General features: G+C 56.5%; 2 protein-coding genes across 9 annotated transcripts; one reads left to right on the forward strand and one right to left on the reverse strand.

Annotated features, from left to right (window-relative positions):
• Positions 1 to 595: 595 nt before the first annotated feature.
• Positions 596 to 7,504, forward strand: Igsf8 (immunoglobulin superfamily member 8). Of its 2 annotated transcripts, none has more exons than XM_004858727.4 (7): positions 596 to 929; positions 3,744 to 4,121; positions 4,881 to 5,342; positions 5,692 to 6,099; positions 6,304 to 6,714; positions 6,943 to 7,073; positions 7,244 to 7,504. In XM_004858727.4, the coding sequence occupies exons 1-6, from the start codon at positions 884 to 886 to the stop codon at positions 7,056 to 7,058; spliced, it is 1,821 nt and encodes a 606-aa protein (XP_004858784.1). In that variant the 5' UTR covers positions 596 to 883; the 3' UTR covers positions 7,059 to 7,073; positions 7,244 to 7,504. The 2 variants fall into 2 exon arrangements, 1 of the variants encoding a protein (XP_004858784.1); XR_015443020.1 differs by having other exon boundaries at positions 704 to 929; positions 6,304 to 6,859.
• Positions 4,577 to 16,655, reverse strand: Kcnj9 (potassium inwardly rectifying channel subfamily J member 9). 7 transcript variants are annotated; one of them, XM_021239736.2, is made up of 5 exons: positions 16,467 to 16,640; positions 15,757 to 15,891; positions 15,312 to 15,368; positions 13,330 to 14,275; positions 8,178 to 10,815 (listed from the first exon to the last, which is right to left on the reverse strand). In XM_021239736.2, exons 4-5 carry the CDS (start codon positions 14,177 to 14,179, stop codon positions 10,484 to 10,486), a joined length of 1,182 nt encoding a protein of 393 aa, XP_021095395.1. In that variant the 5' UTR covers positions 14,180 to 14,275; positions 15,312 to 15,368; positions 15,757 to 15,891; positions 16,467 to 16,640; the 3' UTR covers positions 8,178 to 10,483. The 7 variants fall into 7 exon arrangements, with proteins under 7 accessions (XP_087047081.1, XP_021095395.1, XP_021095394.1 ...); XM_021239735.2 differs by having other exon boundaries at positions 15,757 to 16,151; XM_087190953.1 differs by having other exon boundaries at positions 15,757 to 16,655.
• Between the last annotated feature and the right edge of the window lie 1,574 nt (positions 16,656 to 18,229).

Genomic DNA, 18,229 nt, shown 5'->3' on the forward strand with positions numbered 1-18,229 from the left:
AAAACTCTTAGGAAGCAGTTTAAAACTAACCCAAAATCCAAACAAACGCGTGTCTCCCCTGTCTGTCAGTTACCCTGTGCCAAACATCTATGTACATGATCTCAATCACCGCAAAACCCTTTGGGTTAACATCAACAAGCTAAGCACTATCTGTGAAGAGGAAGTTAAGATACCAGCCCAGGATCATCCAACCAGGAAGGGACTCCCAACGGCTCTTCCTCGGGGTCTGCCTTCCGAGCAGGGTGCAGACGTCTCCAGTGACCCTCAGAGGGGCTCGGAAGTACCTTGGCCCTAACTCCCAGGTGCGGGAACTCCTGGGTTCCACCCGCTCCGCACTGAAATCCGTGGGGTTTGCAGAGGGACTAGCAGCCCCGAGGAAACAGATGCTGGCTTCTGAGTGCGTGGCCACAGCCCACTGAGCCGCCCCGGGCGCCCTAACCCCTCTCTCCGGGACCGACCTTTCGTGCGGGCCTAGAGCGTTGGGCCCCAGGCAGGGCGGGACTGGGGGAGCCAAGGCCAGGCCGGCTCACTCCACCAGCAGCCGGGGCGGAGCTCGCGGGGTCCCTCCGGCCCCCGCGGGGGATCGGGGCGGAGCCTGGGCTGGCTGGAGGCCTGGGCGCCAGAGTCTGACCCGGGCTTGGGCGGGGCCCGGAGCTGGGGCGCGGCCGGAATGGTCCCTTGAGCCGTGGAGGGCGGGAGGGAGAGCGGCGGGAGGAGGCGAGGAGGAGGGGACCTGGCCTTTCCCGCTCGGCTCCTCTCGGCTCTGCGCACCCACGCCTCGCCGCTCCACTTCCTGCTCCCACCCGGGCATGCGCCCCCCTCGCCCTCGGCCCCCCAGAGCCCGCGCCGCCGTCCGGAGCCGCCCCAGAGCCCGCCGCGCAGTATGGGCGCCCCCGGCCCCGCGCCGCTGTCGCTGCTGCTAATGCTGGGTAAGCCGGGTCCCGCCCCGTCTCCGAGACCCGCTGGGCAGGTGCCTGCCCCGGCGCCCCGCCGGCCGTCTCCCTAGAGTTGCGGGCGTCCCCGCTCCCCGCAGGTGTGTCTCCGGTCTTCCCGGCTCCGAGCCCGGCTGCCTTCTGAGGCCACCGCAGAGCCAGTCTGGGGAGAGTGGGGGCTCCCCAGCTCCGGGCCGGCGCTGGGGCACTGTAGGGGATCCTCTCCCCCAGGTGCACCCTAGGCCCTCCAGGCCCCACTTCTAAGCCGGCAGACCCAGGTCTTGGGGTCGCTGCGCCCGAATGCTCCAGGCCTGGCTTTGGGTGCCTGCCCTGCGTGGGCAGTGCCCACGGGTCCTCGTAATTGCCCCAGAGTTGGCTGCAGGCCCAGGGGCTGGGCCCACGATCTTTGAAGTAAGTCTCCCTAATTGCTCCCCACACAGTTCATCATCTGAGGCTCCCTCCTTCCACTGCACCTCCACCCTGGGCCCGGCCCCGGTTTGCCCCTTTGCCCCCTCCTAGATGTCACTTAGTGGGTTGTCATACTCCGTTAGTCGCAGCTTCCCTGCTTTAAGAGAAGCCAGGCTCCATGAACCCTGATTCTGGAGTCTGCCTTGGTGGGTGTTTATGGTGGAGCGTGCTGGCCAGCCTTGCGTGAGTGCATGAGGGTGGTGACAGGAGAATTGGTTTGGGTCTGAACTGGAGGGCTTCCTGTAGGAAGTGGTTTGGGGAAATGTGGGATGGAGACAGTGAAACTGCCTGTACAGCTGTTCGGGAGACCAAAGCCCTTAAAATAAACCTGCGGCATGGTGGGCGGGCTCTAGCACCGCTGTAGTCAAGGCAGAGGCCCTCAGTGCCCAGCTGGCTTCCGGTCTAGACCAGAGCTCCACAGTGGCACCAAGTAGACTTTTCTCTTGCCACAGGTCTCTGGGCCTCTGGTGGCCGAGTGAGCCCTCTCCTTGGGGCCCTGGTTGGGAAGCAGATGTGTGTACTTGCAGGAAGGAGCTGTGGGACCTGGTTGCCTAGCTCTTGCTGCTTTTCCCCAGTGGGTTTTTGGGGGGTGGAGAGGAGCCCAGGGGAGAGGCAGGGGTATGGCACAGAGAGAGAGAGCGCAGAGGAGCGTCCCTGGATCTGAGTTCCTACTGCCTGCAGCCCAGGCATGCATTTCAGATGGGGAAAATGAAGTAACCCACCCTAGAGAGCACATGTGCCGAGTGTCAGGGTTTGGATTTGAACTGAGACCCAATCCTCAGCAGGTGTCTTTGGGCCAGGGATTTAGCTCAGTGGTTCCGCTGCCTGCCATACAAGTGCAAGGTCCCGAGTTTGATCCCTGATACCAAAACCAAAACGAAACAGAGCAGGTGTCTTTGGTCTCATGGCTGAGGTTCTCCTGGCTAGGCAGGGAGAGCTGAGTGGCAGCTGATCTCCTGAGGCTGTGGGGGTGACTTTCCCATGGGGATCTCCAAGCATCGGCAGTGGCAGAGCCAGGAAGGTAGGAGAGAACCTTCCTGCAGAGTCTGCCCGCAGGCTGCTGGGAAGATGTCATCTTGGCTGGCTTGCTTTCACCCTGGTTATGAAATAAATGTGCCTGGGGCAAGGCCTTCCTGAGTCACACACTCAATCTCGAACCGGCCTGACTTCTGGCCTTTGCTCCACTCCACCACCCAGGAGTTCCCTCCTAGACACAGCTGGAGAAGGAGAAAGGGGCTAAGGGCTGCAGGTCAGTGCTCAGACTCCTAGGTGCTTTCCTCCAGCGCTGTGGAAGGCCCGGATGTTTCCCTGGGAGCCCGTGGGTGATGCATGTTGGTGAGGTCCAGCCCTTCAGACCTCTCCTTGGAGTTTCCCCGTCCTCCCTGGTTTTGTCCCTCTGGAGGGGTGTGTGGAGGCTGCCCAGGGTCACAGCATCTTGGCCCCGACTTTATAGTTTACTGGTATTACTTTCTCATCTGGAGGGTGGGAGGAGGAGACTGACGCCTTGCTTACATTCTGGGGTTCTGTGATCACATCTACTGGGAGCTGTGGAAGGATGAAGGAGGGAAGGAAGAGGCTGAGTGCCCCCAGGCTCTCAGGACTATGCTGGGGTGGGGTGAAGAGGAGACTGAGATGGGAAAGGGGCAGCTAGGGGCTTAGTGTCTCCTCAGAGAAAGGGAGCTGTATGGAAATGATATGTAAATGATGCCAACCATATGCAAATGAAGGCTTTGTTGCAGGGGGGGGCTCCGTGTATCAGCTGGGCTGGCCAGAAGGTTGGCAGGCACTGGGGGAGGGGATCTCCTGCCCCAGGCCAGGGCAGGGCCTGGTTCTTGCCCCAGAAGCCCCAGCTGCCTTGGCAACCCTGCGGGGTGGAAGCACCAGTGAGCTCATGGCACAGCTGGAGAGGATGGGATTGTGTGGTGAGAACTAATGGGTCATGCCCTGTCCGCCGCAGGCCCCTGGCTCCATTGTCTGGCGCAGGTGACACAGCTGAGCCATCCGGTCCTTCTGAGTGGGAATGATGGGGAGATAAGGTCGGGCTGGAAGCAAGGACAGGAGGAGTCAGGAAGCAGAGGCACGCTCTGTTCTGCCGAGATGCTATGTGGATGGCCAGAAATGGGGTGTTTCTGGGTTCTGAGGCAAAGCTGGGCCCATGCCACCTCTTTGAGCCCTGGATCCCTTTCATCCCAGCATCCCTTCCCTGTTCTCATAACAGGGCCAGCTGCATACCAACTTTCCCTAGGTTTCTCTTCCATTCACTGGCAGGAATCAAGATTGGTGCTGGTGGAGTCAGGTGTGGACCGGGACTCAGGCACCTCCTTCTCCTTCTTTTCCCCACAGGAATCGGGTGCTGTGCCCGGGAGGTGCTGGTCCCTAAGGGGCCCCTGTACCGTGTGGCTGGCACCACTGTCTTCATCCCCTGCAATGTGAGCGGCTACGAGGGCCCTGCCCAGCAAGACTTCGAGTGGTTCCTATACAGGCCTGAGGCCCCAGAGGCTGCACTGGGTATAATCAGCACAAGAGATGCCCGGTTCGCCTATGCTGTGTTTGCGCCCCGAGTGGCGGCCGGTGAGGTGCAGGTGCAGCGTCTCCGGGGTGACGCTGTGCTGCTCAGGATCGCCCACTTGCAGGTCCAGGATGCAGGCGTTTACGAGTGTTACACTCCCTCCACTGATGCCCGCTACCTGGGCAGCTACAGCGGCAAGGTGGAGCTGAGAGGTACCGGACCCTGGGATGGTGTGGGCCACACCTGCTCTCAGAGCAGAAATCAGGGTAGGGGGCTAGCTACCCTCAGGTTTTGTATTTGGGGAACTCGAGGACTTTAGGCCTCAAAGTCCCCCAATGAATCAGTGGCTGGTGTGAGACCAAACCCAGATGTCTTCCTTGCCGTCACTGTTGCTTGTTGATCAGGGTGTGTCCTGGGAGAAGGGGAAGTGTCCCTGTGCAGTCCAGGATCTCTGTTCCCCTCAGGCTGGGGAAGACTGATGGGTTTAATAGACTCTATTCCTGGAGGCCAGGACCCCAGCACTGGGGCAGGGAGAGTAGAGGTAGAGTAGAAGCTAGACTGTGTGCCATTCCTGCTCCTGAGTTTATCTTCTGAGAAGGAATACAGAGCTACTTTTCTGAGTGTCAAACAGGAGCCAGTGACAGACAAAAGGGTGAAAGGCAATGGGCTGGTTTGTGCAGTTTGGCAAGTGTCTATCTATCTGTTTATTTTTTAAAACATTTTTTTCGGTACCTCGGATCAAACTCAGGACTTTGCGCTTGTAAGGCAAGCGTGATGCCACTGAGCTAATCCCCGGCCCTCAACAAGTATTTGTTGAGCACCTCGGTGTGCCCAGTGTGGTGGCACTGCTGGGTTCCAGAAGAAATGTTACAACATGCAGCCTTTGGCCTCTCAGAGCGCACAGTCTGTTCTGGGAAACAGTAGCAGGCTATGGGCTCCCAGCCCTCCCTCAGTCCAGCTGTCCTCTCCAGTTCTTCCAGATACGCTGCAGGTGTCTGCTGCACCCCCTGGACCCCGAGGCCGCCAGGCCCCAACCTCGCCCCCACGCCTGACGGTGTACGAGGGGCAGGAGCTGGCCCTGGGCTGCTTGGCACGGACGAGCACACAGGAGCATACACATGTGGCTGTGTCCTTCGGGCGAGTGGTGCCTGAAGTGCCAGTGGGCCGAGCAACTCTGCAGGAAGTGGTAGGACTGCGGTCTGACCTGGCTGTGGAGGCTGGGGGTCCCTATGCCGAGCGACTGACTGCCGGGGAGCTGCGGCTGGGCAAGGAAGGGGCTGATCGGTACCGCATGGTGGTGGGAGGCACCCAGGCAGGGGACGCAGGTACCTACCACTGTACTGCTGCGGAGTGGATTCAGGATCCTGATGGCAGCTGGGCCCAGATTGCCGAGAAAAGGGCTGTCCTGGCCCAGGTGGATGTGCAGACGCTGTGTGAGTGTGGGAACTGGGACGGGGCATCTCAGCGGGTGCTCTGGCCACCTGGGGCCCTAGATGGTCATCACTGGACTTCAGGGAACCCATTGACCATAGTGGGAGCAGCCCCAGGGGAACTGTTCCCTCCATACCCGTGGCCATGACTGGTTTTCACCACCTAGAAATGGGGAGTGGAGAGAGGAAGGGCGTGGCTGCAGGGTGAGGTTCAGGCCCCTGGGCGGGGGAGAGGGTCATATTCAATAAGGGGCAGGCCTCTAAATTGCTGCCAGCAAGGAAGGAATTACAGGTGGGGACCCAGGTGCCTCTGCACCCTCCCTCCTTGACCCCTTCCCCTCCTGTGTTTCAGCCAGCCAGCTGGCAGTGACAGTGGGCCCTGGTGAGCGCCGGATTGGCCCAGGGGAACCCTTGGAACTGCTGTGCAATGTGTCTGGGGCGCTGCCCCCGCAGGGCCGCCACGCTGCTTACTCTGTGGGCTGGGAGATGGCACCTGCAGGGGCACCCGGGCCTGGCCGCCTGGTAGCCCAGCTGGACACAGAGGGTGTGGGCAGCCTGGGCCCTGGCTATGAGGGCCGGCACATTGCTATGGAGAAGGTGGCATCCAGAACCTACCGTCTACGGCTGGAGGCTGCCAGGCCTGGTGATGCGGGCACCTACCGCTGCCTGGCCAAGGCCTATGTTCGAGGGTCTGGGACCCGGCTTCGTGAAGCAGCCAGCGCCCGCTCGCGACCTCTCCCAGTGCACGTGCGGGAGGAAGGTGAGCAGAGTGGGGCCCTGATGGGGTTCGGGTCTGCAGAACCTTTTTCCTTCTGTGACTGTGTCCCCGTCTTCCTCTTCATCAGCTGCCTCCTTCACCAGGATTAGGGGACCACCCTGCGCTTCCTGGGGGGTTCTTTGGACAACAGCCCTAACCTCATGACCTCTACCCTTCACCCTCTGACCTTTGCCCTTTTTTCTGCAGGTGTGGTGCTGGAGGCCGTAGCATGGCTAGCAGGGGGCACTGTGTACCGAGGAGAGACTGCTTCGCTGTTGTGCAACATCTCCGTTCGCGGTGGGCCCCCCGGGCTGCGGCTGGCTGCCAGCTGGTGGGTGGAGCGACAGGAAGACGAGCAGAGCTCTGCCCCTGCCCAGCTGGTGGGCAGCATGAACCAGGATGGTGTGGCAGAGCTGGGGGTCCGGCCAGGAGGAGGCCCGGTCAGTGTGGAGCTGGTGGGGCCTCGGAGCCATCGCCTGAGACTGCACAGCTTGGGGCCCGAGGATGAAGGCGTGTACCACTGTGCCCCCAGCGCCTGGGTGCAGCACGCTGACTACAGCTGGTACCAGGCGGGCAGCGCCCGCTCGGGGCCTGTCACAGTCTACCCCTACATGCATGGTGAGTGGCTCCCACCCTCCTCTCGCCTGCCCAGCCCCTGCCCTGTCCTTTCCGTCTTCCCATCCTTCTCCACATCACTTACCAGGAAGAGCCCCTCTGAGCACTGAGAGGGCAGGTGCTGGGCGGAGCTGGCTGTGCATGGACGGTGGGTCCAGAAGTCCTGACAGGGAGCGTGCTGGGCTGGGAACGAGTGTGACAGCATCTGAACAGCCACCCTGTCTCGCCCAGCTCTAGATACCCTGTTTTTGCCCCTGCTGGTGGGTACGGGGGTGGCCCTGGTCACGGGTGCCATCGTCCTTGGCACCATCACCTGCTGCTTCATGAAGAGGCTGAGGAAGCGGTGATCCCTTGCTCCCCAGGTGAGGGAAGAGATCCCCCCGCTTGACCTCCCCTGAGCTTCCCTGTGCTGTCCTGAGCTGCTCCATCCCAGGGCTCAGCTCTGCAGGATCCTGCTTGTCACAGGGTGAGGGCCAAGAGGGAGTCCTGCTTGCCCAGGGCTCTGTCCTTAGGCCACTCCGTGCTCTCTCAGTTCTTGTAGGTGCCGACTGTCTTCCAGCCAGCTCCAAGCCCTCCTCTGGTTGCCTGAGTACCCTTTCCCTCTGTCCACCCTGCCTTTAATTTATTTGACCTGCTCCTACCCAGGGTGGGAGATATGGCCCCCATTCCCATACCTTCTCTCCCAAACTCCTCCCTGGCCTTCTGTTCTTGGCCTCATACCCATCCTATGGGAAGGCATTCCCCATCCTCGAACTAGTTTTTTCTAAAATGTGAATAAACTTGTTTTATAAAATCCAGGCCTCACTGTGTCTTCCCCCGCTGTGAGGCTGTCAAAGGCTGGGGTGTGCAATAGGTAGGTTGTTGGTGGTTGACAACCTGTTCTGAACAGCCCAGGCCTCTTCCCACCATAAACACCATCTGGCCTTCGTGAGCCTTACCACCCACCCAGGAGGGCACACCTGGGGCCATCTGCCACCTGAGTTGTCACTGCTGAGGCAACTCCTAATGGGGCTCCTATTTGGGGAGGGGAGCGTAGGAAGGGAGGGTGAGATGCAGCTGAGCTTGGTCCCTGCTCCAAAGCCCTTTCCCATGTTATAGGGCAGGGAGCTCCGGGGCCTGTGCCCTTTGTGAGCTCCCAGACAGACCACACCCCTCTGCCTGTCTCCTTTGGGTTGGGCTAGTCTGGAGCCTGACTCCTCCCATCAGGCCCGGGGCCTCAGTCTTTTTCCTCCTGACCTCAATTATTCTGTCTGACAGCAGCAGAATAAGAGCCCCCGAACTTGGCCTGCTGGGTGGCAGGGACAGTAGCAGTCAGGGGATGGCCTGTGTCTGCTGCACCCACAGAAATGCTGCACCTACATAACATTGTGGCCCTCTTCCCCAGTGGGGCTTCACTTTCACCTAAGGATTCTGTGGTCCTTAAATTCTCAGTTGTTCTGCACCTTAAGAGGCATCCAGTCTACCTCTTTCAATTCAACTATTTAACATTTATTGAGTTTTACTAGTTTGCTATATCATTTTTACAGATGTGGAAACTGAGGCGCAGAGACTTATGGGACTTGCTCAGAGTCACACAGCTAATCAGTGACAGTGTTGGCACTAGAACCCCTGTCTCCTGACTGCCCTGTACAGTGGTGCCCTGAGCAGTGATGGTGGCGAGGACAGGTGTGGCAGCATCTCAGTGACTTCCGGGCAGGAGGGGCCTGCTGTAGCCTCAGTTTCTCCATCTGTTCCATTGCAGCAGCTTCAGTGCTAAATGAGTGTGTGGGGGAACCAAGAAGCTACCTCACCTGTCCAGACTCATCTGTTTCACTGAATTAACCCTGGATCGCTCCCCATTCCCCCGCCCCACATCTGTTCTTGGGGGAGCAGCCAATGCTAGCATCCAGGGGCCCTGGCTTTGACTGAGGGCAACTCAGGTAGCCCTAGGACCTGAGGCAGAAAGACATCCATGCTTGGACTGAAGGGCTTGGGTTCTTCAAGTCCTTTAAACAAGGATGACCTCTTTTCTCTTAGGAGACACAGTGCTCCACAGGATCCCTGCTTCCCAGCCTAGACCAGGATGGACTGGGGTGCCTGCCTCTTCCAAGCAGCTCAGACTTTTCTGCAAGGACGGGAATGGGGAGTACCAGGCCTGGAGGGAGAGCCCTGGGCCATCCAAGGACATACCCGGGCTACCCTTTCCCTGGGAGGCTAACCTCAGCTCCTCTCAACTGAGCCCTGGCCCCTTCTCTCTGCCCTCCCCTCTCCATCCTGGGATGACCCTATCTCGGTGGTACAGATAGCAGGCCACAGACACACCCACACGTCTGGGCTCCGCTCTTTTCTCATAGTCACTTCGGCCTCTTCAGTCTTTTTTCTTTTGTTTTTGGTACTGGGGATCGAACTCAGGACCTTGCACCTGAGCGGCTGCCTCTTTAGTCTTACAAGCTTTTCCTGCTTTAGTTAAACTCTTCAGCCAGTGCTTAGGTCTCCCTTCCCACACACAACACTCTACCCTTCCTGTTTCTCTGCTCCCGGAGGGTCCTCAGCTCACATGCCCCACTGCAATGTGGTCCCAGTCTAGTAGCGTCAGCATGACCCGGGAACTTGTTAGACATGGCAATTTCTGGCTTCCACCTGACCTATTGAGTCAGAACCCTGGGAGTGGGGCCCAGCGATCTGTGTTTTAACAAGGTCTCCAGGTGATTCTGTACACAGCAGTTTTACAACTGCAGGGTTTCATCATTTCCCTTGCCTTACTCAACTCCTAGCTTTCTGATTACCAAAACCATCCCATCCCCTGCTCCAAGAGATTGCACAGGTTCTCAGTGTGAACTGGACCTCATTCCACTGCCATAGGTATATTCCTGTTCTTCCCATGTGCCCTGTGTTCCAGCAATAGGAACCAGGTTGGTGAATGTCCACTCTACCCAACTTCCAAGCAGTGATTTAAATGATCCCACAGTGCCCCCAAGGACAAAATCTGCTTTCCCAAGGGTTTCCCACTCTCTAGATCTTGCCCCTGGCCTTTCTTCAGCTGCAGAACCTCTCTCTCTGTGTTTCTGCAGTGCTACCTGCAAGATCTCACTTCACTGTCACAAAACATCCATCCCTTGCCCCAGGGCCCCAGCTCTGGCATCTGCTCCTGCTGCCTGTTGCTCTGTGCCTCAAGGATTAAGGTCCCTGATACTTTGCCAAGCTTCCTTGCAACCCTTTCTTCTGCTGAGCCTGTCACCATGGGAGGATGGAGGTGGGACGGCACCATCCCCCCGTGCCCATCTCCACCCAGGCCTCTCTCCTCTGGTTCAGTGTGGGCTACCGTGTCCAATTAGGTGGGCCACACACAGGGAGGCTGGCCAAGGAGGTGAGTAAGACTGTTTTCCCAAGCCATGCGTCTGGCCTGGGGCTGCATCTGTCTGGAGGAAAAGGGCACCTTTCTAGAATTTGCAGAGGTGTGCTTCCAGTATCCACAGCCCATTTACCTGTCCATCAGCCACCACCTTCCCATCCAGGCCCCACAAGTTCATCCTTCCGACTGTCCATCCACCCATGAAGAGATGTGAAGGTCAAACACAGACTGGTATGCTCACCCTTCCCCGCCCTCCACTCTTCTGAAACCAGGGCCCCTCCCTTCCTATTGGATCCTAGACTCAAGTTCTCAGGGGGCCTCTCCAAGGTCAGCATATTCCCTGCGACCTTGCCTGCTTCCTCCTCTTGCACCTCCACTATCCAGCTCCCCATGTACCTGTGTCTGGCCCCCTGTCTGCCACAGGGGTCTGGAGAAAACTGGTCACACCTTGGACTCATCCTCTGGGGGTGGCAGGCAGCCATTCTGCTCCTTGTCATCCCCAGGTCCCCCACCTGCGCCCTCTCCGGCTCCTTCCTCCTCCACCTTCTCATCCAGCCGGCTGGGGATGGACCAGTAGAGATGGGCATCAAGGCGGGCTGCAGCCTCTGCCAGCTCCCTGGCGCTGCATGAAGGTGTGGGCACCTCAAAGGTCTCATGGAAGCTGGCATAGTCCACCTCGTAGAAGCCATCCTCCAGGGTCAGCACTGATGTAAAGCGGTGGCCCCACAGCACCTCATCCACCAAGTAGGAGCTCCGAGCTTGGCATGTCATCCCTGGGGGTGAGGGGCATAGGTCAGTGGGATCCCAGCCCCAGGGGTCCTTCTCCTGCCTCTCCTCCCAAAACCTGGTTCCCAGCACCCTTCCATCCACCCCTCCCTAAGGGCCCCCACTGTCCTTTGGTCCAGCCCTTTCTTGCCCATCCTCACTCAGTTCCCTCATCTCTTTTCCACTTGCCAGTCCACACTTCCTCCTCTCTCTGGTGTTGCCAATCAGAGAAGCTTAACCTTGAAACATCACCTTAAGGATCATGTGGTCTAACTTCCCACTCCACACAGGGCTCCCCACTGGAGCATTCCCAACAGTGGGCATCTAGCTTGTATTTGGTTACCTCCCAGGATGGAGAGCTCACCACCTCATAAAGGGCCCACTCCTTTGAGTGATGGCTTTGTAGTTGGGTCATTGTTTTTCATACAAGCTGAGATCTGCCTCCTGGGATTTTCACTCTTGAAATTCCCTTCCACTTGACACCCCTTTGGGTGTCTGAAAACAAGTCTCGGGTTTTCTTATGTCTTCACCTCTCCAGCTGAATGTCCCCGCCTGTTCCTCAACTGACCTGGCTTCCACAATTTTTACTTTCTTGATTGCAAACCCGAATGGCGAAGGGGACCTGTAGGTGCCCCCTGAGCATGGTAAAGTCTCGCACTGTGGCCTGATCCATACATAAGAGAGGGCTCACTATCTCACTACCTCTTGCTTCTGGCCAGGCTGCTTTAACTAATAGGGCCCGTGATTACATTACATAAATGGTTTTGGAAGCCGCATCACATTGCTACGACATCAAGCCCATGGCCAACTGAAAACCCTCAGTTCTTTTTTTCACCAAAGCTCTTCCATGCTGTGCTTACATAAGTGATTTTTTAAAAGCCTAAATGTAGAATTTTATATTTATTCCTTTTTAAATGTCATCTTGTTGGGTTTTGGCTCATTATTCTTGCTTTTCAAAAGCATTCTGCATCCCAAAATATTGCCATCCTTTCCGGTTTTATCTCTTCAGAAAAATCAGATACCCCATTCTGCTTTAGTTTGTCAGGCCTGTGACCTGTCTACCCTGTCTACTTGGGTGTTGCATCCCCAGGCCGGGTTATTCTCCTACCCCAGAGCCTCTCTGAAAACTATGTACCTCGGAACAAATGCGGAGGGGTTGTAGAAGAGTGACCACTGGCGAACCAGAGACTGAATCTACTACTGAAACGCTGGCCCTGGGACATCCGGGTGACACTGGCTGGAATAGGAAGAATCCAGTGGGAGATGGGAAGAAGAGGAACGAGGGAGGGAAGGAAAGAGGGAGGGGCTGAGAGGCAACGAGGAAGGGGCTTGGGGACAAAGGAATAAGAGGGCAGGGCAGGAACCTCCCTGAAAGGAAGGGGTCTGCCTGAGGTACTGTGGAAAAACAGCAAAAGCTGGAGAGCTAAAGGAAGGGCATCGGGGTGAGGGAGGAAGAAGGAAGCGCTAGGGAGAGCCCAGGGCAAGTGAAGGAGAAATAGGAACATGGGTGGGGGGTGGGGGGTGGAGGTGGGGTGGTGTGCTGCAGTGGTCAACTTGAAGGGATCAGAGCAGGGGTGTGAAGACACCAGCACAGCGAGCAACAACAGCCCCTCTGGCCCTGGCACCATGGCCGGAACTGCAGTGCCCCCTAGTGGGCCCTTGGTTCTCCGCTTGCATTTTCCTTACCCAACCCCTAGATCTCAAATCCTAAGGGACAGCTCCCACTTTGGTCTTTCCCTACCTGTTCCCAAACCCTTCACCGTGTAGGCCTGAGATAGAGGTACAGACATCACAGGTGAGTTCCCAGCTCCTTAGGGGAAGGGGCTCGAAATGGTAGCATTCATTTTCCTTGTCAGTGGAAGCTAATAGTCTGATGGACAGGATAACTGAGGCAGAAGTAAGACCAGGTATCACCCTCTCCTTGAGGTCCTCTCCTAGGAGTGACTCAAGCCATGGGCAACCTTCACCATCAAATTCCAGGGACCTACACCTCTCAACAAGAAAAATCATGACCCTAGCCCCTCAATCCCTCTCTGGACCTCTAAACACTGAAGCCGGCAGCCTTGCGTCCAATCCAGATACCACTTGCTACTTACTGGCCTATGATAGTGGACAGTTAGCCTCTCTGTTGAAGCCAAGTCTCGGACAAATGAGCACAATACTCAGAAGTTACCTTCAGAGGGTTCCAGCTAGGATTAAATGAACTCAGAGGTGCAAAGTGCTGTGGAACTGTGCACCTGGAGTGTTAGGCACTATTCTTCCTCCCCTATTCCAAGTGGCACATACCTCTCAGTATTTCAGAGCATTTCTCAGTATTTCTCTAAGCCATTTCCAAGAACTTTTCCAAGCTTCTTCAGACCCTCTGCGGAGTTGTGGGGTTCATGCCTCCCCCTGGCCGCTAGGTCACCCCGTATCAATCTCCCATCCTCCACCAGCCTCTCCCTCCATGCCGACTCCTCTTCCTGCCCCTGCTCTTTTCACCTGGGAACCCCGCTCCCTCCACTCCTGGGGCCCGCCCGCACCCGTGGCTTCCACCATGCCCTCGAGGATGACCACGATCTCGAAGTCGTCTCGCTCCAGGGCGCGGCGAGACGCCTCCCAGAAGGGGCTGGCGGCGTCGATTTCGTGGCTGATGACGAGCGGCGAGACGAGGAAGAGACGGTCGTCGCCCGTGTCGAAGCCCACGCTGAGGTCGGTCTGGTGCAGCGGGATGAACTCGCCCTCCAGCGTCTGGCGCGAGCGGATGAGCTTGGCACGGATGGAGGCCTCCACGATGTGCGAGGAGCGCAGGTCGCCTACGCGGAACATGAGGCACAGGCGCCCGTCGCGCAAGGACACCACGGCGTGCGAGGAGAAGACGAGTGTGGCGGCGCGCTTGTTGGGCTGCGAGATCTTGACAAACATGCAGCCCACCATGAAGGCGTTCACCATGGAGCCCAGGATGGCCTGCAGCAGCAGCAGCACGATGCCCTCGGGGCACTGGTCGGTGATGACGCGGTGCCCGTAGCCGATGGTGGTCTCCGTCTCGATGGAGAAGAGGAAGGCGGCCACGAAGCCGTTGAGGTTGTTGACGCACGGCGTCCATGCGGTGTCTTCCAGATGCTCCAGGTCGCCGCGGCCGTAGGCGATCAGCCACCAGATGGCGCCAAAAAAGAGCCAGGTGAGCGCGTAGGCGAGCACGAAGAAGAGCAGGCTGAGGCGCCACTGCAGGTCCACGAGCGTGGTGAACAAGTCGGTCAGGTAGCGGTAGGTCTCGCGCACGTTGCCCTGTTGCACATTGCACCTGCCGTCCTTCTCCACGTAGCGCTGGCGCCCGCGGCGCCGGGGCGGCTCTTCCGGCCCGGGCGAGAAGGCCGCGTTCTCCTGCGCCATGGTGACGGTGACGACACTCGGCCACAGGTCAGGTCGAGCGCGGCGCGCGCCTGCAGGCCGCTGGGGGCCCCGGTGGCGTGGAGGGTCCTGGAGGGGCTTCAGAAAGGATTGCCCAGTTAACCCGACCGGCAGGAGACCTCGGGGACAGCCCCAAGGGGCTGGGTGATCCGGAGAGCCTCCCTTTGCGTTTCTCAGCCTCAATGTTCCCACCCATAGAATAGGGAACCATACCTAGAACCTTATCTGCCCCCAAACTTAGAAAACGGAGGATCCAGGGGGACAATACACATTAACGGGATAGCACGAGCCAAAGCCGACCATTGTTTTCAGAGGAAGAAGGTACTTGTCACCACCACTTCTAGCCTGGGGGTGCAGCAGCTCGTGGGTTTCCTGAAACAAAACACTCAGGCCAAGAGGCTCCCTGGGGGCAGGTGGTTAATCCTCCTCTATGGTGTGGAACCCTCGCTGCCCCAAAGACTTCTGCCACCCTTTCCCCAGCTATTGTGCATGCACCACCCCCTGCCAGTGACTGTCTCCACAAGTTCAACCCCCTGGCTCTTCTGAAGTTCATCCCTAGACGAAAACACCACCATCTTTCCTAGGTTTCCCTCCTTGGAACTCATTCTCTTCACCTCTCTCCTACATGCTCTCCTCACAACAAACTTACCAATGACAGAAACTCAAGCTGTGGCAAGTAAGTGAAAACTCTCCTGTGCACAGGGGTTGCATATTCCCACAGTAGGAGATTCCCACTGGAAATCCTGGGGGCCTAACCATGGTCATTGCTGTTCTGGTGTCACCCCATTTCCCCTGAGTTCTTTCCCCAAAGGAGACAGCCTAAAAATGGGGCTGGGGTGGGGAGAACCAGAAGAGAGGAGATCAACACCTAAAGCCAAGGTAAAGGAAGTATAGGGCTCGCCAAGAGTTGGGCTCGTGTCTCTCTCATATTCTGTTCTTCGTAAGACGTGAAATCAGACCGAGTGAGGCACTAGGCACCCACCTTTCTCCTCCCCCAGATCTTTCCCCGTAGCCTCCTACTTCCTGTTCAGTATCTACATCAGTCCCACTCCCACCTGCCGTATGTCCCAAAGCCCACATTCCAAGCAAAGCCCACATTCCGAGCGAAGTCTACCTGATTTTCCTTGAAGTTCTCCTCTCCTGCAAGGAGCTCTTAGAGCTACAGTCTGCCCTGAAAGACAGAGGTTCAGAGTCCTTCCTTAGTTATCCAAGGTCTCCTAAGAGGGATGGACTACAAAGACAGGTCTAGAATGAGGATTTAGGATTCGTCAACCTTCCTTCTTTTTCCTGGGAATTGTCCTCTCCCCCGTTCCAAGGAAACTTGGGCTGGTTGCAGGTGGAGGGGGGCAGGGGTGTGACAGAAGGATCACAGATGGCCTGGACATTTGACCAGGTCTTGGGCAGACATTGCCCAGATAATGCAACTCCAAACCCAGCGTTCCAGATTTTAAGTTCTGGAGTGAAGAGCTTTGAAGACGGTGTGTTTATAGAGGTAGAGGGCTGAAGAAGAAACGAAAAAGAGATGGCCTGGGGCTTAGGACTATCACCCCCTCACTCACCGACACACTTTTATTTTCATGCAGTCACGGCACACAAAGTCCAGGAGCACCAGGCAATGGCAGACCAGAGTCTTCTTCTCCCCAATAACAGGACTCTTTCCCTTCCTGCAGCTTAGGATGTCTGCTGGAGGTGATCTGTGGGCATTTGGTGGCATAGACACCCCAGAGCATGCAGCAAAAGTACCCAGGTCTCGTTCACGCAAGCTTTAGCCCCAGGCAGGCTTCCAGACCTTCTCTTGGAGTCTTAGAGAATCTGATTTCCATCTCTTTGCCCAGGGATGTGGAAGGGACCCCAATGTCTGATCACCCCCAGAACTCTCTTGCCCCGTGGACCTAGGTGAACCTTCTTTTGAATGTGTCCCATCTTCGGTTTTCCTGAGTGAGGGGCTGTATTGCTGTCATAGGGGAGGAAAAGTATGAAACTGTTGCCTCTCTCTCAAGATCAAGGGCTTGGGTTCTGCACCTTCCCTCCAATAATTCCAGTTCCTCCAGCCTACTCCTCATTTGTGCATGCTGTGACCCCTTTTCAAAGATCCCAGTACCACATTTTCCTGGGTCCTTTTTCCTCCCCTGAGAGAGTGCTGGACAGCAATGGGGCTTATGTTTTTTGAAGGAGATCTAGTGAAAGCTCCCCAGGAACCAGCTCCTCCCAAACCCCCACTTGCCTTGGCGATAGGGCCCAAACCCCAAGTCCCCGCAACTCAACTCACAGTGCGCGGAGAGGAGAGCGGCTGGCGGCAGAGACCCCTGGGGGGTGGCGTCCATGCCCCTGACGCTGCCCCCCACGGGCCCTTTTGGAGAGTGGCAGCCGCAGACACTGCTTTCTCCTAAATGTAGCGGCAGCTCTGACTAGGACTTGCTATCTGTGTCATCCCCACTTCCCAGGCTCCCCTGCTCCTTTCTCGTTTCCACGGCAACCAGTCTGGCGACAGCTCCAGAGCATCCCCCTCCCTTCCCCAGTCCTGGGTACCACTAGGGGCTGATCCACACGCCATAGCTATTTTTAGCCAAAGTTCCTCCTCCTGGACAGCTCAGAGCTCGCCTCCTCACCCCCTCATACAGAAAGGAAAAAAAAAGGAAAGCAAAGCAAAGCAAAGCTGGTACGCTGGTCCTTTCCTAAGGGCCTCCTTGCTCTGGGAAAAGATGGGCTCTGAGATGTTTGGGTGTAGTGTTTGGTTTTCTGGGGTTTCAGAGGGCCACCTGGGAGCTGGGGGTTCGTCACCCCCCAAGGGGATATCTGGGTGCAGCTGCCGCTCTGGGGTTAGGCCAGTGGTCATAGTTTCCACCTTTGGAGGGGCCTCTGATGCAGAAGGAGGCAGCTAGAGGGAAAAGTGACCCGACGAGTCAGCCAAGAGAGGCTGGGTCAGGAGTTCTAATCTATGTCACTGATTTGTGATGTGACCCATAGGATTCCTTTCACCTCTCTGAGCCACAGTTGTTCCATGTCTCCTAGGGTGTGGGTGTGTGCAAATAGTCCCTTTCTACCTACTTCACATGTGTGCTCATCACATTAGGCCATAGAAACAGACTGGCTTCCAAATACATTTTATTAATAGAAAAACATTGTTCCAGATGTCCGACAGAGAGAAAGGTTTCAATTAGGGCTTATGTGCTTGTTCATTCAACAGACTTATGGAGCCCGAGTGCCAGGCAATGAGCTAGATGGAAGTGGTTGTAGAAATGAAGAGCTCCTCTGTGCATGAGAAGCTCGTGATCTCTCATTTAATCCCCATGACTATCCTGTGAGGTAGGTATCAATTTTTCATTCACAGATGAAAAAATTCCAACCGAGAAAAGTTAAGTGTTTATCAAAAGCTAACATTGGCCGGGGATTTAGCTCAGTGGTTCCGCCGCTTGCCTCGTAAGCGCAAAGTCCCGAGTTTGATCCCTGGTACCAAAAAAAAAAAAAAAAAAAAAAAAAAATCCAACGTTGAACAAAGATACAAGATCAACTCTCACATCTGTGTCATTACCTCATGGTTTTCTTTTAAAACACTTAATTTTTAAAGAACAGTTTTAGATTTACAGCAAAAATGGAGTGAAAAGTACAGAGACTTCCCAATATGTTCCTTGCCCCTACACATGCATAGCTTCCCCCATTACCAACATCCCCCAGGAGAGTGGAAGGTTGATTACAATGGATGAATCTACGCTGACACAGCATGATCACCCAGAGTATGTAGGTTACATTAAGCTTCACTCGAGCTTGGATGTCCCACAGGTTTGGATGTGTAGTGACATACATCTGCCATTGCAGTATCATACAAAGCTGTGTCTCATCTCTGCTCTGCCTTGTCATTCCTCCTTCTGCCCAACCCCTGACAACTGTTGCCATTGTTCTGCCTTCTCCAGGATGTTCTATAGTTGGAATTTTACAATATGTAGCTTCTCAGGTTGGCTTCTTTCACTTTGAATTTAAGGCTCCTCCGTGTCTTTTTTTCCCCCAGTGCTTAGCATTGGACCTAGGGCATTT

The sequence above is a fragment of the Heterocephalus glaber genome, unplaced genomic scaffold (genome assembly GCF_053883595.1).
Source record: "Heterocephalus glaber isolate CG9 unplaced genomic scaffold, H.glaber_assembly_v1.0 deba00001561, whole genome shotgun sequence".
NCBI lineage: Eukaryota > Metazoa > Chordata > Mammalia > Rodentia > Bathyergidae > Heterocephalus > Heterocephalus glaber.